The sequence below is a fragment of the Parathielavia appendiculata genome (assembly GCF_033297405.1).
Source record: "Parathielavia appendiculata strain CBS 731.68 unplaced genomic scaffold N657scaffold_3, whole genome shotgun sequence".
In the NCBI taxonomy this organism is placed as follows: domain Eukaryota; kingdom Fungi; phylum Ascomycota; class Sordariomycetes; order Sordariales; family Chaetomiaceae; genus Parathielavia; species Parathielavia appendiculata.
In genome coordinates, this window is record NW_026944222.1 from 795064 (window position 1) to 819853 (window position 24790).

The 24790-nt window shown below is 54.5% G+C and overlaps 12 protein-coding genes across 12 annotated transcripts; 8 read left to right on the forward strand and 4 right to left on the reverse strand.

Moving 5' to 3' along the window:
- Positions 1-1531: 1531 nt before the first annotated feature.
- Positions 1532-3777, forward strand: N657DRAFT_568968 (uncharacterized protein; the record flags this gene model as incomplete). The annotated part of the gene is made up of 4 exons (XM_062788626.1): positions 1532-1834; positions 1890-1996; positions 2041-3205; positions 3301-3777. 4 exons carry the CDS (start codon positions 1532-1534, stop codon positions 3775-3777), a joined length of 2052 nt encoding a protein of 683 aa, XP_062649475.1.
- A 950-nt stretch (positions 3778-4727) lies between these two features.
- On the forward strand, positions 4728-5579 carry N657DRAFT_568871 (lytic polysaccharide monooxygenase; the record flags this gene model as incomplete). Its single annotated transcript, XM_062788619.1, has 1 exon — positions 4728-5579. One exon carries the CDS (start codon positions 4728-4730, stop codon positions 5577-5579), a length of 852 nt encoding a protein of 283 aa, XP_062649476.1.
- A 1086-nt stretch (positions 5580-6665) lies between these two features.
- Positions 6666-8135, reverse strand: N657DRAFT_669935 (uncharacterized protein; the record flags this gene model as incomplete). Its single annotated transcript, XM_062795511.1, has 5 exons — positions 7531-8135; positions 7230-7436; positions 7143-7199; positions 6934-7080; positions 6666-6896 (listed from the first exon to the last, which is right to left on the reverse strand). Exons 1-5 carry the CDS (start codon positions 7978-7980, stop codon positions 6666-6668), a joined length of 1092 nt encoding a protein of 363 aa, XP_062649477.1. The 5' UTR covers positions 7981-8135.
- A 649-nt stretch (positions 8136-8784) lies between these two features.
- N657DRAFT_631943 (uncharacterized protein) lies at positions 8785-9304 on the reverse strand (the record flags this gene model as incomplete). The annotated part of the gene is made up of 3 exons (XM_062791106.1): positions 8785-8970; positions 9045-9138; positions 9174-9304. 3 exons carry the CDS (start codon positions 9302-9304, stop codon positions 8785-8787), a joined length of 411 nt encoding a protein of 136 aa, XP_062649478.1.
- Positions 9305-10632: 1328 nt separating this feature from the next.
- On the reverse strand, positions 10633-13151 carry N657DRAFT_669937 (uncharacterized protein). The gene is made up of 2 exons (XM_062795512.1): positions 10871-13151; positions 10633-10797 (listed from the first exon to the last, which is right to left on the reverse strand). Exon 1 carries the CDS (start codon positions 13069-13071, stop codon positions 10933-10935), a length of 2139 nt encoding a protein of 712 aa, XP_062649479.1. The 5' UTR covers positions 13072-13151; the 3' UTR covers positions 10633-10797; positions 10871-10932.
- Positions 13152-15020: 1869 nt separating this feature from the next.
- N657DRAFT_642452 (uncharacterized protein) lies at positions 15021-15733 on the reverse strand. The gene has a single exon (XM_062792350.1). It carries the CDS (start codon positions 15520-15522, stop codon positions 15247-15249), a length of 276 nt encoding a protein of 91 aa, XP_062649480.1. The 5' UTR covers positions 15523-15733; the 3' UTR covers positions 15021-15246.
- Positions 15734-16589: 856 nt separating this feature from the next.
- Positions 16590-17451, forward strand: N657DRAFT_275278 (uncharacterized protein). The gene is made up of 3 exons (XM_062786573.1): positions 16590-16800; positions 16947-17079; positions 17169-17451. Exons 1-3 carry the CDS (start codon positions 16795-16797, stop codon positions 17357-17359), a joined length of 330 nt encoding a protein of 109 aa, XP_062649481.1. The 5' UTR covers positions 16590-16794; the 3' UTR covers positions 17360-17451.
- Positions 17452-18132: 681 nt separating this feature from the next.
- On the forward strand, positions 18133-19051 carry N657DRAFT_275245 (uncharacterized protein). The gene is made up of 3 exons (XM_062786572.1): positions 18133-18403; positions 18563-18698; positions 18795-19051. Exons 1-3 carry the CDS (start codon positions 18224-18226, stop codon positions 18986-18988), a joined length of 510 nt encoding a protein of 169 aa, XP_062649482.1. The 5' UTR covers positions 18133-18223; the 3' UTR covers positions 18989-19051.
- Positions 19052-19363: 312 nt separating this feature from the next.
- On the forward strand, positions 19364-20673 carry N657DRAFT_613789 (S-adenosyl-L-methionine-dependent methyltransferase). Its single transcript, XM_062790421.1, has 3 exons — positions 19364-19923; positions 19985-20072; positions 20127-20673. The coding sequence occupies exons 1-3, from the start codon at positions 19558-19560 to the stop codon at positions 20576-20578; spliced, it is 906 nt and encodes a 301-aa protein (XP_062649483.1). The 5' UTR covers positions 19364-19557; the 3' UTR covers positions 20579-20673.
- Positions 20674-21593: 920 nt separating this feature from the next.
- On the forward strand, positions 21594-22592 carry N657DRAFT_568459 (uncharacterized protein; the record flags this gene model as incomplete). Its single annotated transcript, XM_062788592.1, has 3 exons — positions 21594-21800; positions 21998-22311; positions 22385-22592. Coding segments are annotated over 3 exons (729 nt in total), but the record flags the coding sequence as incomplete, so codon positions are not given.
- A 199-nt stretch (positions 22593-22791) lies between these two features.
- N657DRAFT_532200 (uncharacterized protein) lies at positions 22792-23241 on the forward strand (the record flags this gene model as incomplete). Its single annotated transcript, XM_062787736.1, has 1 exon — positions 22792-23241. A coding segment is annotated over one exon (450 nt), but the record flags the coding sequence as incomplete, so codon positions are not given.
- A 426-nt stretch (positions 23242-23667) lies between these two features.
- N657DRAFT_678780 (uncharacterized protein) lies at positions 23668-24512 on the forward strand (the record flags this gene model as incomplete). Its single annotated transcript, XM_062796109.1, has 3 exons — positions 23668-24175; positions 24236-24319; positions 24481-24512. The coding sequence occupies 3 exons, from the start codon at positions 23668-23670 to the stop codon at positions 24510-24512; spliced, it is 624 nt and encodes a 207-aa protein (XP_062649486.1).
- Positions 24513-24790: the final 278 nt, after the last annotated feature.

Below are 24790 nucleotides of genomic sequence, written 5' to 3' on the forward strand. Positions count from 1 at the left end.
GCGATTGTGTTCTGTACAAGCGCGAACCAGCCACGAATGATATCTGGATCTTCGCACAGGGCCCTCTGGTAGTCGTATCTCCGACTGAATCGGGTCGTGATGTCTGGTTGTCGTTTAACGAAGTTGTGCGCCCAACGCGCCCCGACGCGTCCCGCGTCGCGATCGGCAAGTAGTCGATTGGCCATATCTTCCACACTAGACAAGCGGGGAGGGAATCCTTTGGAATCCAGATCGAGGACATACTGAACAATAACCGATTCCTCCAGGTCGGTCAATTTGCGCGAGTTAGCCGGAATGTCGCGTCGTGAATGTTTACCGCGTCTTCGGCGACTGAGCTTCTCGTGGTCCACAGAATAGATCCTAGCTGCAGCTCTTAGGCTCAGTTTCGGATCATTCTGGATTGCTTGAAGGGCTAATTGCACTTGGGCTTCGTCGTTTTTTAGGGGCATATTGCGTTGTGAGGGAAAGTCGATAAAAAGACGAAAGGTATGAAAGAGTGGATTTGTGGGACGTTCGCATGTCTGGGACGTTCGCTTATCATGTACGTTATTTTAGTATGCTAAGTAAGTATAGCTACTAGGTTGCTGCAATTGGCAATCAAATAAGCTATATAAACTTAGCCTGAAAACGCTACTATAAAGACCAATTGCAGCTCTGCGGCTCAGGTGCTAAGTCGAAGACCAGAAGTGGTTTAAGTTCATAACCTCGCTGCCGACTTCGTACCTGCCGGAACCCAGACCCTATCTGTACCTCGGTGGGTCCCGCTACAAATCGCCGTCGTAGACTGGACAGACTCACATCAACTTGACAAGGAAGTCGCACGGGTGGTTGGAGTGCTCGCAGCCAGTTGTCGACAACAGAGACTCAATGAACTCATGAAACTCCATCGAGTTGGAAGACAATTGATTGTATCACTCAATTTACTACCGGAGGTACGATACCTGTGCTGTTGTTCCCACGCCCCGGACCACTCGAGATGACATGCCCCAGCACTACCTAGCGTGGTCGTTATCTCCGCGCTAGGCTGCCATCAGCCAAGCACTTACCGAGCCTGCCCCGGACCTGTTGACGTCATGCCTCATCGCGCTCAACTGCAAACAGCTTCATCAAGAGTGCAGTCACCTCCGAACAAGCCGAAAAGGGGACGCCTTATGGTAGGTATGGATGATACCACGGCACAAGCATTGGCTTCAAGTAGAATACAATATCATTATAATTGCCCTTGTCGATAAGATCTGCGGTTTACTTCATTTTTCCTTCATAGTCGATCCATTTCTACAGCTTGAAAGAGCTTGTAAGTGATACTGGACAATCCCCCGATTTGAGGTATCCCCCTACTGGAGGTATCCCCCTAACCGGCGCACCCAAGCCGTTTCGTGTCAGAGCGTTCTGATGTCAATCCCTATCCGCTCATAGCATTCCTGTTGCTCTTTTTTGATTATGCTGATTTGTATGCTTAGTTACCTGGTAGTCCATCAACTTGCGCTTCAACGTAAAGTCCCCAAGAGAATTACCATCGTTACCGATGGGAATGACGAAGCACCACGAACGGAGTAACCTCATCAGCGACCGTATCATTCGGTTGTGTGCATCGAATGAGAGCGTTTCGTCACTTCTCGCTCGTGATCCGAATCTTGCTCCTGGCGATGCATGGGATAGGCTCTATGGTGAACGGGCGCTGAAAGTGGCTGACAAGGACGCTCAAAAAAATCTGGATGACTACTTGAACGGCAGTAAAGTTACGGAACCAGAGTCGTTCGGCGAAGATGAGCTAGAAAAAGCAGCGCGGTGTGGAAAATGGGGTCCGACGCGGCCGAGCGCGCTGTTCCTGAAGGTAGGCTAGGGTCTGAGCAAGTCACGTCCTCAGCACCTCGCTGATACGACCGCAGATATACCATGACGCCTTATGCGCTCTAGAGGAGGACCCTCTTCGGGCCATGGTCAGTCCTTCTCTGATGGCGAGTTATGGGACGGTACCGCTCACCATCATCTCTGTGTATGTCCCCGCCCCTCTTTGAGTTCGTCACTGACTTCGAGAAGGATGCCCGACATTGTTCGCCACATGTCCAACGTCATCGTTCGCGCCGAGCGAGAGGTTTTCCTGGCGACGAATTACTGGCAAAATAGCGTCGCTTCCAAGTACATCACCAATGGCATCAGGGAGCTGGACCGTCGAGCCGGAGCGAGGGGCGTGAGGATCGTATTGAAGATCCTCTACGACCGAGGGAGCCCGAGGCAACTCTACGAGCCACACTACCTTGTCTCAGAAAAGGAGTTTACCGGAGACAAGGTCAACCTGCCTCACCCCAGCGAGATCCCGAATATCGACATGGAGGTCATGAACTTTCATACGCCGCTAATGGGAACTTTCCATGCCAAGTACATGGTGGTAGACCGGAAGATTGCCGTCTTACAGAGCAACAACATCCAGGACAACGACAACCTGGAGATGCTTATTCACTTGGAAGGTCCCATTGTCGACTCGTTGTACGATATGGCTCTGATTTCCTGGCACAAGCGGATGAACCCGCCCTTGCCAAGTTATGACTATCCGGCTGCCCGGAAAAAACATAAAGCACCTGACGGCGCAAGTAACGGCGCCGTCAACGCATCGGACCCAGGTGAAGCTGCAGCGGAGAAAGACCAGCGCTACGCCACCAGAGTCTCGACACAGACAGCGAATGGAGTAGATGCAAGGGGCCTGCCATCCGATCCGTCCACCCACGGTTATTGCGAGACATCTGTGCCGTTTCCTCCAGAACATACAGCCGACGACCCTCACTACGACGACGATATTGCCGGCGAAGTTTCCCGTTCTCGAGTATCCCTCGCTCCCAAATCGGGCGAGACGCACTTGCAAGCCGTGACCCGATTGCTCAACCATACAGTCAACGAAGGCCTTCCCGGCGACTTGAACGCGCCAGAATGCCCTCCGGGCGAGCTAATGACCCCGCACATCCCTCATCAGTCCCGCACTCCCTATCCCATGGCGCTGGTCAACCGTGCCCCCTACGGCCCACCCACGCACAGCTCCGTCTCGACCCCTCAAAACGCCGCCTGGCTCTCCGCCCTCCAAAACGCCAAACACACCGTCTACATCATCTCCCCTACGCTCAACGCCAGCCCCCTAATCCCCGCCATCATCGCCGCCTGCGAACGCGGCGTCAACGTGCACTGTTATGTCTGCCTTAGCTACAACGACGCCGTAAGCCAGCCCCCCTTCCCCCTTCTTTCCCCCGACTAGGCGCCTCCCAGGTCGTCAATCATTAACCATATCTTTTCACTTACAAAAAAAAACAGGGCGAACTCCTCCCCCGCCAAGGCGGCCACAACGAAAAAGTCTCCTCCCATCTCCACACCTCGCTATCCCCGGCCGCCCGCGCCCGGCTGCACTACCACTGGTACGTGGCCAAGGACCAGACGCGGCCCATAGCGCAGTCGCGCCGCCAGCGCAGCAGCCATGTCAAGCTCATGATGGTGGATGGCGCCGTGGCGATCCAGGGCAACGGGAACCAGGACACGCAGAGCTGGTTCCACAGTCAAGAGGTCAATGTCATGATCGATAGCGAGGCGCTCTGTACTGAGTGGCTGGTGGCGCTGAAGAAAAATCAGAATACTGAACTGTTTGGGCGGGTTGGGGCGGAAGATGGGGTGTGGAGGGATGAGGAAGGTAGAGAAGTGGAGGGGGCGATTGGGGTCGAGGCGGGAAGGGTTGGGGGTTTGTTTAAGGGGGTTAAGGCGGCTGTTGAGAGGGTTAGGGGAACTGGGGGGTTTTAAAGAAGGTGAGGAGGAATTTTATTATTGTCTTCAGTTTGACACTGTCTGAGGGTAGCAAAATGGATATCCAGAAACAGAATAAAGGACGAAGAGGATCGAGCAAACGCCGTGATAATCCTGCAGGTTGCCACGAAGTCGACCGCCCTTCTAGCCCAAGATCTTCCCCGAACGACAGAATCCGCCCGAACACACTGTTCCCTGGTACGACCACCTCTCGTTCAACAACATCCTGATCGGTCAGGGCGATGCCAAGTAAACGGCCATTGTTGACTAGGAAAGCGTCTCATGTGAACCCGTTCGGGTAACTGTAGCCTGCAAAGATACCCGAGTAGAGGAACCGCAAAGAGAAAAGCTACGCAGATGCAAGCGACTCGAAGGCAAACCGAGGAAGTCGAGTTAGTCCCATGCGCAAGGTCTACGCTGCTAAGATGAAGGAACTTCCGCCGTGGTGGGAGGAAGAGGTCACGTACCGGTCGACCCGCAGTTGAAACTTGAAACAAAAGATCCTCCCAAGGGCTGGTCGGCATCTTTTCGGCCCCTGGTTATTCAACGATGATCGAACATCAAACAAGCCAAGGCGTTGGTGGCTCCACAATCCCTGCGTCTGGTCACCTCGAGGACCAGAAGACCATCGAGGCCATTACCTCGCCGCATCCTACGGCCCCGTCTGTGAGCTCGACAAGTTGCTGCCTTGGAAAGTTCCGACAATGGTCGCTAACATGTCGTTGTCGCCAAGCAAGGTTGTTTAGATCTTGGGCACTCCGTACCCCCCACCGTTGGCCTACTCAGGCCCAGTTCTGGTTCCAGAGAAGTAATTATAAGTAGACGCGGCGAATCATCAGGTCCTCAATGTCTTCGGTACCCAACTCGGCTCTACATTCCCTACACAAGCCACTTGGAGGATTCCCTCTGCACTTCCGTTTTTGCATCTTCTTCCAATCCCGCCCACCATGACCCGCCAACTTTCTCTGGTGGTGACCCTTCTCGTAACTCGGGTAGCTGCCCATGGCTACATCAATACCTTCACTCTGGACGGCGTCGACTACGAGGGCTTCAGCCGTTGGAACCCTACCCCCGACCCCAACGCCATCGGGTGGAGCTTCAGCACCCCGGACGAGGGCCCTGAGCTGGACATGAGGTCCCCCGACTTCATCTGCCGGCGCGATTCGGAGCCCTCCCGCAACTACGGCACCATCGCAGCCGGCGGCACCGCCTCGTTCTTCTGGACCTCGGACGACAAGGTCATCAACCCCAACGGGTGGGCAGAATCGCACCGCGGACCGGTCCTCACCTACATTGCGCCCTGCAATGGCGACTGCGCCAGCGTCGACAAGTCCTCGCTGCGCTGGACCAAGATCGCCGAATCGGGCCTCGTCTCGGGCCCGGCCAACACCCAGGGCGTCTGGGCGACCGACGTACTGCGCGAGAACGGAGGCGTCAACTCGGCCACCATCCCCCGTTCGATCGCGCCGGGCAAGTACGTGCTCCGCAATGAGATCATCGCGCTCCACCGCGCCCACATCAACGAGCCCGAGTTCTACATGCAGTGCGGTAACATTGAGGTCACGGGGGACGGCACGGATGACCTGTCTGGCTCGGGGGTGCCGGCGGCGGAGCTGTACAGCAGGAGCGATTCCCAGCTGTTCGGCTTCTCGGTCTACGACAGCCGTGACAACGAATGGCCGATTCCTGGGCCGGCACTGTACCAGTCGCAGCAGTCGCAAGGGCCGCCAGAAACGCGACCGTCGCCGTCGCAACAGTCGCAAAGGGGGAAGCCGACTGGTGCATCGTGCCGAGGTTGATGAGCGGGAACAAGGTAAAAAGGGAGAAAGAAAAGAGAGAAAGAAAAAAGACATGGATCCTTCATCTTTCTCCCTGATGTTATGGCTATGGATTGAGGGAGGTTCTGTACAACTTTCCTGTATAAATTTGGGTGGACTACTACGAGGGGTGTGGTTGCATCCTAGACTTATCCGAACTATTCCTGTCCCATGTACAAAAATAGAGCAAAACTCAACCATCAACCATGGGCCTAATGCTGCGGCTTGAATTGTCGACCTCCGTATCCCTTGGCCGAAACATCCAACTCAGCCCGACCACTGGGTCAAGGACAGCCTCATCCCACGAAGTAAGCCAGACCTAACAGAACAGGAACAGCGGCCTGACCTGGGCCCACCTCACCTGCGCCGTAATCCGAAAACAACTCCTTGGTTAGTGCTGAGGGGCTTCCCTCCGGAGAGTTTCGGGTGGGACGAGTTGTTGTGCTGATATCCTGTCGAATCTCGTCCTCTTAGGCAGCCATCATGATGGTCATATGATTTTGGTCTAGAAGAGGAGTTCGATTACCCGAGTCCTTCATTTCCCACACTCTTATGTATGTAGATGCGGCTGCTCGTAGTAGTACCTCCTTTGCTGAGGATTTATGGGTTCTCTCGAGGCAGATTCTTATGACGATTTCGTCTTAACCACGACGTCATGCGCCCATGTACTCGCAGTCCGTGATGCCCGTCAAGTAGTCACGGGTTAAACTTCCTTCTAAAGCTCAACTCATACGTCCGGGCTGTCGGTGGCGAGTGCCGGCTTCAAAACCACCCCTGCTCAGATTCCAGGCCGCCGGCGCACGGGCTCATTTTGGAGGATCGGGTATGGCTGGGAACTGCCTTCGATCTCGGCGGCAAACCGACTTTGCGAGCCTGCCTGGACTTTTTCCACGGCGCGAGTTATGGGTGAACGAAGTTGCGATGACGGCTCTCCAGGGGTACAAACATGTAGCCTAACTTCAGGGTCCTCGGGCTCTTTTACGCCTCTCCTTCTTCCGTCTTTCTTCGTCTAAGCAGCGCCGCCGCGGCCCAGCTTGTCTTCTCGGCGTCGGTGTGCGCGGCGACAAATCAGGCCGCGGGATCATTCTTTTCAAAGGTTTGCCGCAGCTTGCGTGCAAGGAAGGCAAAATGGGCGTGGACGCCAGTGAGGAGCGGCTTGATCTTCTGACAATCCACAAACACGACCAGGCCGATAGCTACCGCGTAGGTTACTACGGCAACGGCAACCATTGTTGCGGCGTATTGACTCTTCATGACAGTCAGCTCTTGTTCGTGGAGAAGGTCCATGCTGAAGACGGCCTGGTGGGAGGAAAAGGTGGTTAACTAGCGTGCTTACAAGGTTGTTGCCGGAAGGGAGCCGGAAGCAGAACTCAGTGACAAAACCGAGCGGCAGGTAGAATATCGTGAGGAGAGTAAAGATGATGACGTAGCGATTCATCGAGGTGGACCTGGAAGCCTCTAAGAGGGCGTTGGTATTGATGAGCTATTTGTAATGATCAGCAGTTTGGCCAGACGGATTGTTGCTTGCGTGCCTTAATCACCTACACCATCTCGCAAGCCCCTGATCTCATCCGTCTTCGTCTCGATGCGGCTCAAGAGCTGCTGTTCAAGGCCGGTGAAGTGTTAGAATACCTGGTTCCACTTCCGACCAGGGATATAGGGCAATGCGGTTCGGAAGACGGAGCGTGCTTTCAGTCTCTCCAGATCATCCCTCGTCTCTCTGATCCATAGGGGGATGATGCGCAGAAGCTGCAGAAGCTGGAAATACACCTTTGACTGGGCCAACGAACCCTGGAACAGCAGCTGCTCGGTAGAATCCGCATTCAAGATATCCACAACCTACATGTAGTCCAGTTATGGGTTAGAGACGACCCGGAGCACTGATAATAACGGACGCCCGGGGGGTGGGGTGCGGGTATTGACTTCTACCAACCTGGACTTTGATGGACTCATCAATTTCATCGAGCAGGCTCGCCCAGCCCTCGTACCAAACAACTTCGAGTAGATTTGCTAGGGCGAGTTGCAAGACGCCTGAGGATGTTGCTGTTGCGGGAAGTCTTGAACGGATTCGCCGCTCTCGCCAGCCCAACTTGTCTCCCCCCCCCGCCTTATCCACTTCATCTTCTGGCCGTGCTTGCTGCTGAAGGTGCTGTCGAGGTGGAGGGGCGTCCAGAAGAGACTGAAGGCGAGGGAGTTTGTCATCAAGATTCTTAAAGTGCCTGAATTGCCCAAGGTTCTCGTTCAGTGCTCGGAGTTCGGCCACGAGTTCCATAAGCAGAGTTGCTTCCCCGGTGATCTGAGGGCTCCTTTCAACTCCCGAGTCACCATTGCTTGTCGCCGGGGGGCCTTTCAATGTAAGGTTAGGGATTTCGTCAAGTGGCATTGGTGCAAAGACTGTGGGAAGCTCCGAGGTTGGGGACCGAAGTGAAATCGTTGAAACGATGTTCTTCAACGGGCTGTCGGCTTGCCAGCCCACAATGGTTCATTGACTTGGATGGACGAACATCACGAACGGCGTGGGTATTCATGATGAAGGCGGGGAAGCAATGGATCCATTGCTTACACAGTACGAACTGCGAGATAATGGTGCCCTATCATTTTTACACAGTAAGCCGCTCTCGCCGCTGAGCAAAAGCTGACCACTAACATTACCAGGGGGATTCCAACATTTCACTGGGTGCAAATGTTCCTGCAGGTCGTTGCTTACAGGTGGTGTTTCCAGTCCATACCTAGGTACTCTGCGGGCCACGAGCGAGCGCTTAGTTGTAGACCAGGAGAGTGAGATAAATCATTGTGTGCCCAGGCTATTCCAAGACGGAACTGGTACGTGTACTTCTAGTAAGAAAGGGGGAAACATTGAAACAGATTCCATATTAGGTACGTACCCCTGTTAGGCCAAACATGGAATAAAATATGTACCTTACTCCAACTCCATTAAAAGCCCCTTCACGGTTTTGACATCATTCGCCGGCAAAGGCAACCAAAGCAAAGCAACGTCCGCAAGCAGCACGCCTGAATCTGATCACACAAAGAACGCTCCCACGGCAAACGCCATCAACCCCACAAGCGGCACTGCCAGTCCCGCAGCCGCAGCAGTCGGCGTGCTCGTAGCCGGGGTCGTCGCACTGCTGCCTGACTGATTCGTTCCACTCGTGGTAGTAGTCGTGGTCGCAGTCTCAGTCTCAGTTTAGGTCTGCGTCTCTTTGCTGCTAGCAGTCTCGGTCTCTGTCGTTGTCGTTGTCGTTGTCGGCGACGCCGAGCCACTGCAGGTAGTGCTAGTGGCCGCCTCGTTCTTGCAGTGCTGGCCCGTGTTTTGCGAGCAGTGGATGGGAATGGGGTTGGTGTGATTGATTGTGATGCGGAAGACTTGGGACTGGGTCCCCGGGGGAGGGAGGTGTTTAGCTTCTTGCTGAGATGAGCAGAGGAGAACCAAGGGGTGCTACGTACATTGACGGTGCCATTTTGGGTCGGGAAGAAGTCCGAGAAGAAGCCGTTGTTTTCGGCCGGGCGGCAGGCGTTGTGGAAGTTGCCGGCCACAACGCTGTGGTTGCGCGGCCAGGAGCGGAACTCGATCACATGCCCTCTGCCGCGTGGATTTCGTTGGGCTCAGAGGTCAAGCCGTTCTTGCCAGCCGATACGGGGATGGTGTGACTTGCGGCTCCGCCGAGGCTCGAGGCCGCCAGGGAGAGAGTGATAGGTGACAGCATGCTGAACATAGAGCGCAGTATTCAACGGTTTGCGAATCGATCGGGCGCCAGTTGCTGTTCCGGTTCTAGGCAGGTTTGCGAGAGTTTTCAAGAACAAGAGACTGGGCTGGTAGGTCAAACAAGACTTGTACCATTGTCTTTGTGTTTGCCTCCTGCGAAACGTTCGCCCGCTGAGCTGATTTAGAACTCGGCCCGCCGCGTGCGCCACATACGCAAACAGCGTCGGCCCATTAGCTTGCTACGGTGAGCCGGCGGTTGTTACAGGCCGGCACTTCGGTCGAACCAGTCCCTTTGATGTCCTATTCGAGCCGACAAAGAAAGAAAGCGAAGATCTCACGTCATTGTTCCCAGAATATCGGGTGCAATCTGTATCTTCGGCTCTAGGTCGTTGGTAGTGTCAGGAGTTCGTTTGCCATGCATGGCCTGACGCATGTTCAACGGACGTACAGGGAAACGAGTCCGCGTCGAATTTTTCTCCCTCGTAGGGGTCGTAGGTGACAAAGTGCCAAGAACCAAGTACAGCTAACCCTGCCTAGGACTTCAAGGCTCTTCCACAGGGCCACGCACAGGGTGTTCGTTGCGAAAACTACCGCTGGTGATGATGGCGACTGTACATGCGGCTGCCACTGCGTCAGGCGTTCAGGTCGGCTTTGACCAAGACGTGCTAGAGATGGCTACGGGGCCAGGCGTGGAGGATGAGAGGATAACATTCCGAGCCGACTGCAGGTGTATTTCTCAGATTTCCTGATGACGACGCATCGCCACTTGGGAGGTGCTCGTCCTTTCAGGTTCCTTGGAACACTTCCAAGGCTCAAGGTACTGGAAGCCACTGATGCTTCTGCAGCATGAGGATTGTCTGGAGCGCGGGGTGTTGATTACCTTAGCCTTTGCAGGTCCAATAGCCACATCGAGAAACAGGACCCCAGCTACACTACCAGGACACTCTGTCGGAAATGTCCACGGTTGCCGTCAATCATAAATCGTGGCACCGCAGTCTATGGCTTGCGGCCTTGCCGAGAACGACGCCGCATTGGTTGTTGATGACCCTGTCCTGAATCGCTTCGACAGTTAGCAATTATCTGTCTAAACTAATGATGAGTTCGCCGAAGTGTACGGTAAGGAGCCAAGGTCAGAGTAAATAGTGGATATTGTTAATCATGTGCGAAGTACTTCATAGCCATGGAAGTAGTTGAAAGTCTCATCATGGAATGGCGACGCTGGGTTTGCGCGCACGAGCGAAAGGGATGAATGGTGAATGACTTACAGCAGAATACATGTTGAGCGAGAGCCTCAACGACGATCGGGAATGTTGCAGCCCAGCGGTACCCGCCCGGGCAGTCGTTTTCCTGTGCTCAATTCCTAGGCGAGCGTAGCACGCGACATCTTGCGATGTTTTGGGATGGGAACGGAAACAATGCGCCAAGTGGAGATAGTTTTTGTGTGGGCGAGTCGACAGGGCTGCCCCTTAAACGCTTGACCGCTTTGGGAATTGTCTGAAGTTTGGAGACATTGTTGGTCAATGCATACCTTCATGTGGATCACTCGAGCAAACGGACGAGAGCATACCAGGCAGGGAATCCATCATGGTAGTTAGGTGATGTGAAAGTCAATAGCCGTATAAACTGGCGCTACCTCTTCGCTTTGGTCTTCTTCTTCACAGCGTCTACCAGACTGCTGAGCTCTCCGATATCTTCTTTGGCCTTCTTGGAGCTCCTTTGGCTCTGCTCTTCCGGCGCGCCCTTCCGCTTCTTCCTGCCCTCCTCCAGCAGCTTCTTCATGCCCTGCGTTGCCTTGTACTTGGGGTTCGACGGGTCGATGGCGAACTCGTGGTTCTCAAACACGGCCTTGAACCGAGAATCTTCGACGTCCATGTGGAAGTCCTCTTGCAGGCCGCCCTGTTCCACGGTACCCTTCTTGCCCTTCTTCTTCTTCCCTTTTTGCTTCTCTGCCCGGACAATCTCTTTCATGTCAAAGTGGTCGAGGTGTTCGCCACCTCCATTTTCGTCAGCCATGAGGAGTTCAAGCTGTGCTTTCTGAGCAGCATTCTCGGCTTCCTCCCGTTCTCTGGCGGCACGCTTCTTGAGCCTCTCCTCCTTGCGCATCGCTGATTTGGAAGGCTGAACTGGTTCGGACGTGAAGAATGGGTCGTCGAAACCGAGGTCCTCAGCAACCTCCACAGCAGTCCCCTTGGTAGGTTCCTGCTCGACCGCCTCAGCATCAAGACCTTCCCTCTTGGCGAGTGCCTTGATTCGCTTCCGTTCTTTCCGCTCCTTCTCTTTGCGCTTGTACTTTTCGATCGTGGTTTCTTCACCCTCTTCCTTCTCCGGCTTCCCAGACAGGGCAGGGGTGAATGTAATCTGCATTTCCCCGACAGGCGCTAATTTTGACGGCTTGGGGGCCGGTTCATCGCTGAGGCCAAGCGCCGCTCGCATCTTGCGCCTGGCGAGCTCCTTTTTGCTGAGCGGCGCCTCTTCGCCGTTCTCGTCTCCTGCGGGAGCTTCCGCCCGGTCTTCCACGTCGCTCTCGCTGTCACTCGCCAAATACGCCCGCAAATCATTCTCTGCGATGTCTGCCCGGCTTCCTGTAAACGCCTTCTTGATTGTTTCCTTCCTCGAGACCTCCTCCGGGTGCAAGTCCCATGTGAGCTTCACCTTCGAATGCTGCAAAGCGTCGGTGACGAATTCAATTGGTTTGTATCCAGAGGGCACGCTGTCGCACTCGTCTCTGGGCTCGTCGTCGAAGGTTACGTCATCGGGGATAAAGCGCAGGTCGAGGAAGTTGGAGGATGACAAGTATTCACTGCCGTCCGTTGCATCGTAGATCTTGTGCGCCGTGTTCTTATCCGAACAAACCACCACCGCGTAGTAGTATCGTAGCCGGTCCATCTGGTATGCGCGGAGCGCGTCGCTGTCAAAATCTTGGTCATTGCCCTCTTGGAGCAGCTCCTTTTTCACTTCCTCGTCCGAGTCCTCGGTGGCATCCTCATCATCTTCGCTTTCTGATGCAGAGGAATCCTCGTCGTCCTCCTCGTCCTTATTGTCCGAGTTGTCCGATTCCTTGCCCTTCCTGAAAATCTCCCTAGGCGGACCTTCCACTTCCTCGCGCTGCATCCTCGACTTCCCAAACTCGCTCGGGTATATGGATACCTTCTCAATGCGGCCGCCGGCGGGCACAAAGCTCGAGAACAAGGCCATCAGATCGATGGACTTGATGTGGTCCCAATCCATGTTGACAACGGCAAATCGGTTCGTAATCTCGCCCACCTCAACCTCCTGTTTCTCCCTGCGCAGTCGGATGCCGGGTCGCGACTCCTCGACTCCGTCGTCTTCATCGGCCTCCTCTTCGGACTCGGACTCACCATCTGAATCTGAGCCGGACTCTGACGAGGAGAAACCACCACCACGGGCCGGATCGTACTCGGCGTCGGCCTTATCTAGTTCGCGACGGACAATGTCGTCGTCTTCGACCTCGGCATCCTCCTCCACATGGTGGAGGTCTTCGCCGTCTTCTTCTTCGTCTTCGTACAACCGTTGTAGAGCCTTCTTCTTGGTGTCTGTCTTTAACTTCCGGCCATAGCGGTCGACCTTCGCAGTGCCGACAAAGTCGGCATCCTTGAGCACGCGGGAGAAGCGCTTATCGAGCTTTGTCTTGACGTTCTTCTTGGACGGCAGCTGGTATCTTGGGTCTATCTCAAAGCTGGCAAATCGAGAGTCGGTGATTCGTGAAGACGAAGCGCTATCGCGCGCCGCGGGCTTGTTCTTCGGCATTCTGGACTTGGGCTAGGGCATCACGAATGTCACGATCGAAGAATATGGCGAAGCGCACAATGGAGCGTTCGCAAGGTCGAGAATTTTTAGTGGGGCTTCTCATTCTGCCAGAGGCGGTCAGTCGCTAACTTGCTTGGCACTGCTCCCGGTTCCTAAATTCTCCATCGCCCCGCATTCTCCCTGCCACTCTTCCAAGACGCTGCCCAGAGTTCCCATTGTTCCCGAATTGCAAACTTCAATCATCAAGCTGCCGGGTATCATCACCTTTATTCGAAACCAGGATTGCCCTCAACCGGATTCGGAGCTCTATCGCAACCTTTCTTTTTCTTTTTTCGAACTCTGCGTTAGCTAGAGTTTGCAGCGGGGATACATCTGCTTACCGCATCACGACGGCACACTCCGGCCCCACGTCCATGCACCAATAATAACCATGATCAAGATAATGCACGCAATCAACACCGCCGTGCGGTCTCCTCCTGGTTCCCTTTGTTTGTCACGCTTTTCGTCTTCAAAGTAAGGATTGAGCCGGGCGTAGCTGTCCAAATTCATGATTGTCACTGAGTCGATGTTGAAGGGCGAGCGCCTGGAAGACGAGATGTGCTCTTTGGGAACTAGTCAAAGGGTCAGAAGGATGAAGCTCTCTCCAGGCCGGCCCATGGTATTTAAAGCCTGTCGGTTTGTCTCAAGAAATGCGCTTCCAGGCTGCACTTGTCTGCCACATGCCACATTCCAACGTGGAGGCGTTCCGGTTTGGGGAGGCCCCCTTTCCCCGGCGCTCCTTTGGGCACTTTCTCCGGGTGGCGCGCCCGACACAAGCCGGTCCGTCAACTACAGTACCAATCGCCTTACTCCTTACAGGTAGCAGTTGGAAGTACACTTCGTCCTCGAGCTGCGGAGCTGAACCGTGTCACCCGAATTTCAATCGACCACAACTTCCACTACGAGTGCAGATCACATGCAACTTGTCGACTTCAGATTAACGAGGTTCTCGTTCTGGTGGGTTGGTAGGAAAAGCCTTCGCTCACAGCCCCAGCTACCTAACTCGGGAGGTTGTTTGCTGATAGCAAACCCTGGACGCCCTCTGGGTGTGACCGGCATCTATTTCCTCGTCTCTTGCTAAATTTTGACTTGCTGATAATAAGGCGCCAGCTTCTCTTCTTACGGCACCAGCGCTCTACCAATGAACGTGAACATCACAAAGCCTATGGTGACCACGGAGCTTATCTCTTGTACTCTCGCTGGTTTACTGTTCAGAGCTTCGTCCACCCTCACTTGCCCCGTTTCTATCAGACACTGCAGGGGAGAAACCCTCTCCATCAAGCGTAGATCGGCCCTGGGGTTACTCTCTCCAACTCCGTCCCCGCTGCTCCAATATGGTTTCGCAGTTTTGCCTGACTAGACTCTTGTTTTGCCTGACGCCCTTTTGAGTACCGATCAACCCAAGTCCCGACAAAGTAAAACCCGTCTAGGGCGATGAGAGGGACGAAGAGAACCCGAGAAATGAGGAGCCACACAAGCTCTTTGTTGGTCCCAATGACCGGTTTCTTGAGTGTTTCCTCCCTGTGACTCCACGAAGTCTCGTGTGGCCCTCTCCCATGGAGTTTGAACATCACTTTTGTCTTGATATTAAGCTGAGATGGAAGCGTCAGGAAAGCCCTGGCAAGCTGTGCTCATGTTCAGCTACTGAAGCGGGCCGTGGTAAGGTATTTCAGGTTTAAGTTCGAGGTTATGCCCATAGTGCCCAGCCACATCCCGCGGGTGCCTTGTGGTATTTTCCGGCCAAGTGTAACCAACAGATGATGTGCTTTTCCCCAAGGCCTGGTATTGTTATGCCCCTCGGTGAAAGCTGTCGATTCACATTCCCGGTCTTGATACACTGCAGCCGAGTAGTGCAGGTCCAATGTCGGCTAATTTGCCTTGAGGCCCATCAGGGGTGGTCGGGGGACTGTTGGTTCTCAAGTTAATATCGATGGAACTTGGCGGCTATGGCTTTCTGAGGGAGATTGGTTTTTGGGTTGAATCTTTGGGGTTTGGAGGTCTTGCAATGAATGGTCATGTTGCTTCCTCCAACACCGGCTCAACAACGCGCAAACTCGGCCCTGCCCAAGTACAGTCCAAACGCTTATCAAGACAGAGAGCCCTTTAGTCCTAATTACTCGCAATCGTACACTGCCATTATCTCCTTCCCATCTCCACGTCTTTACTGCCGTACTCTTGCCGTTTGATCCTGACGTGCGCAATACAACACCCGACAAAGAAAGAGATGACGGCGGCGCCGAGGATGGGCACCCCGATAATGACAAACATCCTCACACCGTTGTCGACAGTATCCCGTGCGGCGAGCTCAGTAGCGATCACGCCTTCGGCGCGTGCCAACGCTTGCTTGGGCTCCCATGATGCGTGGTATCGGTTTCCCTCGAGGGCGACGGAGCTAGATTCCTGTCCAGTCATCTTAGCATGGTGAACACTCGTTGTCGTGTCAGGGAGGTTCCAGTTCAGGGGAGCTCAGGGCGCGGCGATGTTGAGAGCGCGCTATGGAGGTTCCGTCCAGCGTAGCTTGACATACCATCTTGAAACAGGTTCAGGTAATGAAAGATGAGGTTTCAAAAGTTGCGCGCGGAGCTTTGACAACGCCTTGATGGTGTCGCTTAGTCGAGGTTGTTAGGATACTCGGATCGCATCACGCTCATGCTCAAGTCGGAAGATGTGAACTAGCAGCAGTGGTTCTATTATCAGGAGAGAATATGATCATGGTTACCGCCGATAATGTCATCGGAGGTAAAATGAGCAATTGAAGAAAAGGAAGAACTCGCTCAGACACGCGCCAACTTTGAAGCTACCGGGGATTTCGAGATTACCCCGACGCCACCAACCAACTTGGTGTCAGATAACGTCAATAAAATTACCTGCCGGAGGTCATGGCGCCAGCTGTGAAACCAGAGAGGGCCCTGCAGCGATCCAGGGGTCTTCATCCGGGTCCCGGAAAAGATGCAGCTTCAGCTCGGCTACGCACCCGGGTGGCACAATTGGCAGACTTGACGGCTGGGGATGCGGGGGTACTGGGACGCGGACAACGTGGTTCGAAACGCTCTGACGGCTCTGTCTGTTGGTCAACGCTTCTGACCAAGTCTAATGTGTGCTCCTGCACACTGGTAGAAGCAAGGAACTACGCCTAACAAAGTGCTCTTCAAGGTTATATCCGTTAAACTCTGAAAAGATCTGTGGCGCGAAGATCCAGACCTAGGAACTGAAAAGCGCCCTTTCCCCGCTTCATGGTGAGGTCTAGATCGTCCCGACATGCCTTCAAGTATAGTCTCGATGTGTTGGCCAGGTCGTTCCAAATGACCCATCGCACAAATCGTCCGATCAGCTTCTCCAGTCGTGAAGAGGACCAGGGCAACTGATCACGCAGACGACGGTGGTTTCTGACATCACTTAGCGCACTTTCTTACTCCGGAGCATCTGCCGTCCCGCCGATGGCTGGCAGGCTATATCAATTTCGAGTTCCTTGGTTCGTGAGGCGTTGCATCTGCTTCTCTTTCACTCTGTAAGACCCCCTAAGCCAACTGGGTCAACTATCGTACAGATATCTGGTTATTTGGTGGTGCTAGTATCCACCATCAATCAGTGAGCGACGCAGTCCTCAACGCGATACTTGTTAAATTGGCGATCCCGATTCCCGACCAGCAGTCAATAGGTATTAATCACATCAGCTAAGCAACAATGGGAGTACGTGTCCTGAGATGACATACCTGTATCTTTGTGCGGACGTTGGCAACACTAGTCTACCTGTTGAAACATTTGCGGGAGACTGACATATTGTACCACGCACTTTAACTCAAAGAAGGCACGCTGACAATTGAGAACATAAACAGCTAGGAGTGGTGCAAGAATTCGTGGCCAACAACACCTGCGCCGTGGTTTACACGGCAGCTGGGACACTCGTTGCATTCGCGTCAGGGACCGTGCTGGGTGTAATCGGATTTGGCCCCGAAGGTGTCATAGGGGGTTCGTAACCGTCCCTGATTGTTGATCATTAAATCATCCACAAATCACGGATACTTGAGTTGTGCCTGACAGATAACACATTTAAATAGGCTCATGGGCCGCCACCGTTCAAAGCTGGGTGGGGAATGTCCCCAACGGGAGTGTGTTTTCCTGGTTGCAGAGCGCCAGCGCCGGAAAAGGAGCAGCTCGGACGGCTGCTGCGTTTGCAAAGGGCGTCGGTCTTGGTGGCATTGTGGGATGTTTTTTGGCAAATGCGAGGAACTCGACTGGAATTCCCTGAGCACGGGACGAAGCATGAATGGAGGAAGTTGAGTACATGTGAAGTGGGGAGACTTCCAAGTGTTTTAGCCGGCGCTTAGAGTAGGCGTCAATGCCTGCACCCAGACACAAACTCAACAGAGGTCAAAGGCTTCCTTCAGTTGATAACCTTGGACCCCTTGTTGAGTTTGGAATACGGGTGCCATCGTTAACGCCTACTTTGACCGCCTCCTGAAGACACTTGGAAGTCTTTCCACTTCACATCCTCCACCTCTTCAACCTTGTAGCCTAGTCCTGAACGCCCGGGAAATACGGTAGGGCGGCTACAGCAATCAGATTGGTATTCCCATACGAAATACAACTGCATTTGCTGCCAGTGTGGTGGCAATTCATCTTATCCATCATGTCATACCTTAAGTACACGAGCTCACGTTGGTTCCACGGTAGATGGCGGAATGATTCACGAGGCAATTCCCAAAGGGCCAAAACGGCTTCAGCTTACCGAAACTTTCCACATTGCCAATCATGTACCATAGTGACAACCCGAGTCAGGACTTGCCAACGAACTGTTCCATGAGATTGGTCGTCCAATCGAACTCATCGAATACAACCAACGGCCACACGGTGACCTAATGTAATAACCCACGGCGGCCTTCTGTGCGACCCCAAGCACAGCCTGCCGTGAGCCCAACGAAGGCAACATCTGCGGCAAACTTCAAACCCTCGAGCAGTCTCCCGTCTTGCTGCTTCGTTGCCGCAACCCAGATACTCCCAGCCATCGATGATAGGCAGCCACGATTCATGATTCATCGAACAATCACATCGTTTAGCATCTTTACGTTTGATCACAGTCTTCCTCTCTCTTACTTCCAGAACTCATAACAAAATGGATAAAGCAGCAAAGAAAATGGTCGAAGCGGGCTCGATCGCATTGCAAACGGCCGCGACCGCTTCCGCTTCACTGGCCGCCGGCATTGGCAATCCCGCAGCAGCTTCGGCCGCCGTGGGAATCACAGCCGACGCTGCCAAAGGTGCAGCCAATGTAGCCAAGGAAGCTGCCGAAAGGGTACGTTCCGATCAATTCCCATATCTCTATATCGCCTTTCCCATGTGTCCCTAGAGGCTACCTAGCGGTGTCCGAATAAGGCAGTAACCGGGCGCACATCATCTCCGCCGTACCTTTGACTCAGGAGTTTTATGACTGACCATCCACCACCTCGAACAGGGCCTCAAGCTCGCAAAGAACCACCCCATCACAGCAACCATCATAATAGCTGGAGCAGCAGTTGTTGTCGTCCTAGGGGTTATTGCAATCCCAGCGCTGAACGCAGCGGGATTTACCGCCCAAGGCATCGTTGCAGGTTTGTCGATGTCTAAATACTAGAAATTCTCTGCATATAATACTGGGCAATACTGGGCAATACTGAATTGTTGACGATCGGTTGCCGCCATCACAGGCTCAGTAGCTGCAGCTGCCCAGAGCACGATCGGAAATGTGGCCGCCGGAAGCACCTTTTCCACGCTGCAAAGTGCTGGCGCGGGAGGAGCCGGGGCAGCGGTAGTGAATGGCGTTGTCCAGGGAGTTGGGGTTGGTGCTGCTGGTGTTGCAGCTGGGGGTAAATATCTGTGGTCAAAGATGAGCAAGCTTTGACGGGAAATTTGGTAGCTGAAGGGCTGAGGTTCTCTGAAGGATTCAGTCCGACATCTCTGCTTTTATGGAGCTAATATGGTGGGCCTTTAGTTCAATCCTGAGTGCTGACCTCGGACTTCCCGGGACCTACATTTGTCCAAGGGCATCTCGTCTCAGTGAAGGCTCGATGGAATCCGAGGGATTCAGTCTTTTCTTTCTAAATCTCCGATGTCGACTGAAACTTGAACGTAACTTTGTGGCTCTTACAGTGATGGGCCCCTGGAGGAATGGGGCCGGATACTTTTCGGGGGCTTTTCCAGCAAGAATCCCTAACTGCACCAATGTGATAGGCGAGCTCCCCTTCCGAGATGTCACATCATGAAGATTATGCGAGACCTTCGAATTACTCCGTACCTCACCATAGGTAGTTATGCAAGAGCCACAAACGGAAACTTCTCGGACATAACTACCGGATACCATGGGTCTATAAACTCTCACCATATCCCGCAAGGCCAAACGTTTCGCCTCTTCCACAACGACCATAACAAATTGCGTTGTTCATCACCCTACGCAAAACACCCGTATTGCCCATGATGGGTACCGCCGCCGTCCGCGAAGAGCTCCAGAAGTTCTACCAAAATGCCAAAGCCGCGCAAGGCGGTGCATTTGAGGAGATGCTCCTCGAGAATGCTCGCAACGTCAGCGCGCCCATGGCATTGCGGATGCTGACCCAGATGGGCTTCGATAAGAATACCAGCACCCCTATCAAGCTACTGGAGAATGCTTGTGGTGCGGGCGTTGTGGCGCCCATGCTGCAGCAGATTATCAAGCCAGAGGTCTTGAAGCAGAGCAGCATCCTCTGCGGAGACTTTTCTGAGCCCATGGTTGAGCTGGTAAAGAAGAGGATTGAGAGCGAAGGGTGGGTGAATACCGAAGCGGTCAAGGTTGATGCGCAGGTGAGGCAGTCCATAATATCTGCCAACTCTCGCTTTGTCCTGTCAGCTAACGGATAGCCAGAACACTGGCCTTGCCGACGCTTCTTTTACCCATGTCGCGACGAACATCGGCTACCACGTCGTTCCCGACTCGGAAGCCGCGTTGAATGGTAAGATGGAACCAATCCCCATTCGATGGGAGAGCGATGACTGACTGAGGACAGAATCAATCCGCATTTTGAAGCCCGGCGGCGTCCTCGGTTTCACCACGATGCACAGAGAGCCTGGCTGGTTCCATGAAGTGAGAGAAGCCTTCAAGTCATTCCCGTTCGAGGCGCCCTTTGAGATGCCGCTGCAGACTACAGCATGGGGTCAGTGGTCGGATGTGAACTGGATTTACCGGACCCTTGTGGCCAAGGGCCTGCAGGATGTCGAGGTGGACGTCTTCGCCTTTACGAGTCAAGTTGCCAGCGCCAATTTCTTCATGTCGGGCTTTGGCATGGCGATGGACTGGATCCTGAACACGTGTTGGTCGGAGGAGTTGAGGAAATCCCACCCGAAGGAGGAGGTGCGCGGGTTGGTCAAGGAGTTTCTGGAGAAGAAGTATGGAGGTGAGGGATGGAAGGTCAGTTGGGTTGTTGCTGTTGCCACTGGCCAAGTGCCGTCAGATGGCTAGTGATGAAGCTTGGAACTAAGACTTGCTGAAGTATCCGTACGGATGTACAGCTGCAAAATCTTGCCTTTCGCACAACTGCAATTGATGACTTCAGCAAGCACGAGCCAACGCCTCGCTCGAAGTTTTGCCGGCCGAGAACCCGTTCGCGTTCCCGGAGTGGCGCCGGCTCCGTAACGACTGCAAACGGCGCCGGGCGACGGAGGCCGGAAGCCGTCGCCCATTCTACTTCGTTCACACCCCATTAAGCCCCTCAGCTCGGGCCCCGCGCATTCGCGATGGCGATGCATGTTTTGCGCCAGGATCCCGTTCCCGGTTCGGGGACGCGAACCAACTGCGCCCGACCCTCGAGCCTCGGTGCTGGCTTTGCTGGCCTTGTTGGCCTGGCTCGCTCATGCTGTCCTGGCCTCCCTCCCCCCCTTCCCCCCCCAAACCGCAGAACTCCCTTCCCCATCACCTTTTCGTCGTCTTCTTACTCCTAACACACATATCGACTCACCATGACGGTGCAACGACAGTCGCGCTTCTCCGGGGTAGACCAGGAAAGCGTTAATGCGCGCCTCCAGGCTTACACGGTCAGTGCCATTGAGGAGAAGGATAATGCGAAGCCTTTCGTTACTCAGGACACGAAGGCGGAGCGCGATAGAATATGGGTAGCCTGGACCGAGTATGTCTTCTTCCCCTCCTTCCCAGGCTTCTTTAACCCAAAAAAATCTCGACATAAAGCCTGGGACAGATGTCCTGATGTGTTACTGACATCATCATTTCTTGAAGTTTCTGCGAACTCACTAGAAAGAAAGAAGGTGCAATCGACAGGTATGGCGCTCCCGGGATGTATGAGGCTCACCATCGAGCCCTAAAACTGATGCTAACTAAATGAAGCTGTGGTGGTGTCGACTCCTGCCGTTTCTGGGTGGACTTCGCCCGGGATCCATCAAACCCAAACGTTCTAGCACCGGTCCAGACGTTTCTACACGAATATGTGGAAAGCTCCTACAAGGAACGTGTCGTGCTAGGACCTGAGGAGCGCGCTATGGTCCGGACGGTCAACTCCGCTTATAGCGTCATTGAGATTTGGCGGAGGCTCGTCGCAGCGGCCGATTTCAACGTCCTCCGTGTTGAGCGGGCCGCGCTGCGAAGGAATGATCAAGCCCAGAAGGCCAGCCGGCTTGTACTGAAGTGGGAGCAAGAAGGCGAGAAACGCGAGGGACCCGCCTATTCAGTTGTCAAGGTATGTGCGGGTGAAACGACTCTATCACTTCCCTCCCCTTGTACAGAACTTGGATTACCTTGCATGTCATTGAGGATACTTCCTCTACGCTTCTCCTCTTCCCATTCTACGCTTCTACTATTGGTATGCTTTACTGACTAGGGCCTGGCTAGTGGATTCCCCTGAACCTGACCCCAACACTCGGGTTGGAGATGGGCTCGTCGTACGAGAAGGTCGAGGCAACAGCAGCAGACATTATCGTCATTCTTACAGCGCTATACCAGCGTGCTGATGATATACCCGCCACACCACTTACGAGGATGTCGGTCCATCACGCGGTCCTCCAACTGGGTACCGGCGGTTTCCGTCCAGGCTGCCTTGAAAATACCCTGTGCAAGCAGTTCACCATCTCCATCGTGCGCGATCCCGATGATCCGACCAGGGTGAAGCCCATTGTCACATACAGGATTGATCGGAACAAGATTAAGGAGGCCGAGAAGACCGTCAAATACAGGAAGAACACATCGTGAGTAGCTGCATCCGATAGCAGATGGGAGGCCAAGGACTGACGAGGTGTATCTCCTATCGCCTGTCAATAGCGTCGCCCACTCTACCACTCTCGTGCCGTTTCCCCTCCTCGATTCGGCAAGCCTCGTGATCACCCGGGCGATACAGATGGACGCTTTAGATTTGGATGTCAGCTACAATCCCTCAGCGATCTTCTACAGCGTCCACGTCTCGGCAAAACCGGCCGCATCGACATCCCCTGGAAGGAGAAATTCCTCAACGAGCCTCTTTTCCCACTGAAATACGCAGATTTCTGGGCGATTTGGCGGCGGTGCCTCTATGTCATAGGCAGCCGGAAAGATATCCGCCCTTATTCTCTTCGCGTTGGCGCTGGAGCCCGAATGGATGGTACGTTGCTTCCAGACAATTACCGCCGCTGGACGTCAATTGACACTTGATTTTTGTAGACAGTCTATCAAGTGCCCTACGGAACTACATCATGGGCCACTCAGGAGATGTTTTTGAAAATGACTACCAGACAGCTGTCGTCAGAGCCAATCTCGCCGCAATAGCGTTTGGGCCGAAAGCGGTGCGCCGGGATGAGACACTCTTCAACGACCTCCGCAATATGACCCTTACACGGGACGAGGGCGCCCCAATCAAGGTGTCGGAAGCGCAGATTGCGAAGTTCCGGGAACGAAAGGATATCGCCAAGCTCCGCGACGAGATCCAGCATACAACCAACAAGCTCGAGAAGAGCAGGCTTCGCGGCCAAATCGGCAGCGTCCTCGAGACTTGCAAAAGGCTGCAGCTCGAACAATATCGACAGGCCTACTTCAAGGAGGCGGACCGATTGCGTCTCCAAGGTCTTGAGCCGACCCCAACGCCCGGCATGGGGGGGCCGGGTATAGCGGCTCCGGTGGCCGCCTGTTTATGGCGGTGCAGACCGCGGGACGAGGGCGAATTGCCACCGAACGACACAAGCGCAAGTGAGCAGTATGTCGATGCGCAACTGCTATACCTGTCGTTTACCGTAACTACAGCTCGTCAGCGGGCTTCGGAGGCAGCGGCACCCTCTGAATCGCGAGGAAATTCCTGCTGTTTCGCCTGCTTCAGAGGGTTTACAACACGCTCTGGCCTTACAAGGCACTTCCAAGACACCCATCTTGTCGACGGTACATTTGACAACCCTTTCGCTTGTCCCCGGTGCAGGCGCGCCGGGGCGGCAGAGGTTGTCGTCCACGGTCCAGCGCAGTGGTGCAATCACCTCGAGCATACCCATGGCCTAATCCATACACCAAGATTCAATCGAGGTGCCAGCTACCGGGGCTGCCCGTCAAACTCGCCGTTGGCCTGCCTTCTATGCGAGGCACCCATGGCGTCTATTAGCACTCTCCTCGCCCACATGAACCGGACTGAGATTCCTCGGTATCGTAAGAACCTTCACGTCGCCTGTGGCGCCTGCACTCGTGAAGGCCACGTTGACGCCAAGCCGATGAGCATCTGGGAATGGCTGATGCACGCTTGGGACGTTCACAATTGGACTCTTCCTCACGTGGCATCGTGCCCTCTCTGCGGACATCTCTGCACCCCAGGGCCTGGTCTCCGGAGACATTTCGCCACCCAGCACAGCGACCGGCCCAGAGAGCAATTAGAGAGCGCCGCGCGCCTGGCTTCGGCAATGCCGGCAGGAGAGATGCAAGGCACCCATGACTCTGAGGAGCTACTCCGACCTGGCGTGGAAAAGCCCCTGTTAGGACAGTCGGCGGCAGATGTTGCGGGACGAAAGCGCAGGAGGGACGGCGACATGGACGGCGACTACACAGCGCCAGCCGCCAAGCGCACGAAGAGCGACGGCCAGGGGGTGTGCCCCGCCCCAGCCGGTAAGTGCACGGAGGGCGACAGCGACGGAAAGTGTCCCGCTCCGGCTGCCAGGCGCACAGAGAGCGACGGCAACAGGGAGTGCCCGGCTCCACCCGCCAAGCGCAAGAGGGCCGCCAGGCACAAGAAGGAGCTTTCCCTCCAAGGTAGAATGAGAGGCTCTCTCGTCTTGTCACTGTACATCGCAGCATATCCTCCCTCAGAGGTATCAGCGTGTTTGGCGCAAGCGCTATGTGAAGTAGACCACGTGGCCCATTGGCGGTTAGGCTAGGTTGGGCCGCAACACGACAGACGAACACACTTGTAGTGACAGAGGAGAGGGACCTAATGAAGATTTGAGACATTCCCTTGACCGGACCAAATGCAGTACTGTGTTGTTATGTAGTCCATGGCCGCAGCAGGTGGGCGAGCGCGTCCAGATTGGTTTCAATATATGGGAGGAGATCGACGTGGAACAGCGGCCGGCAGTTGTCGTCGAGAGGGTCTGGTGGCACTTGATCTCGTACTTGTACTCTTCGTCCTCGGGAGGTTCGATGGTCGACGAGCGGGAGGTTCGATGGTCGACGAGCGGGAGGTTCGATGGTCGACGAGCGGGAGGTTCGATGGTCGACGAGCGG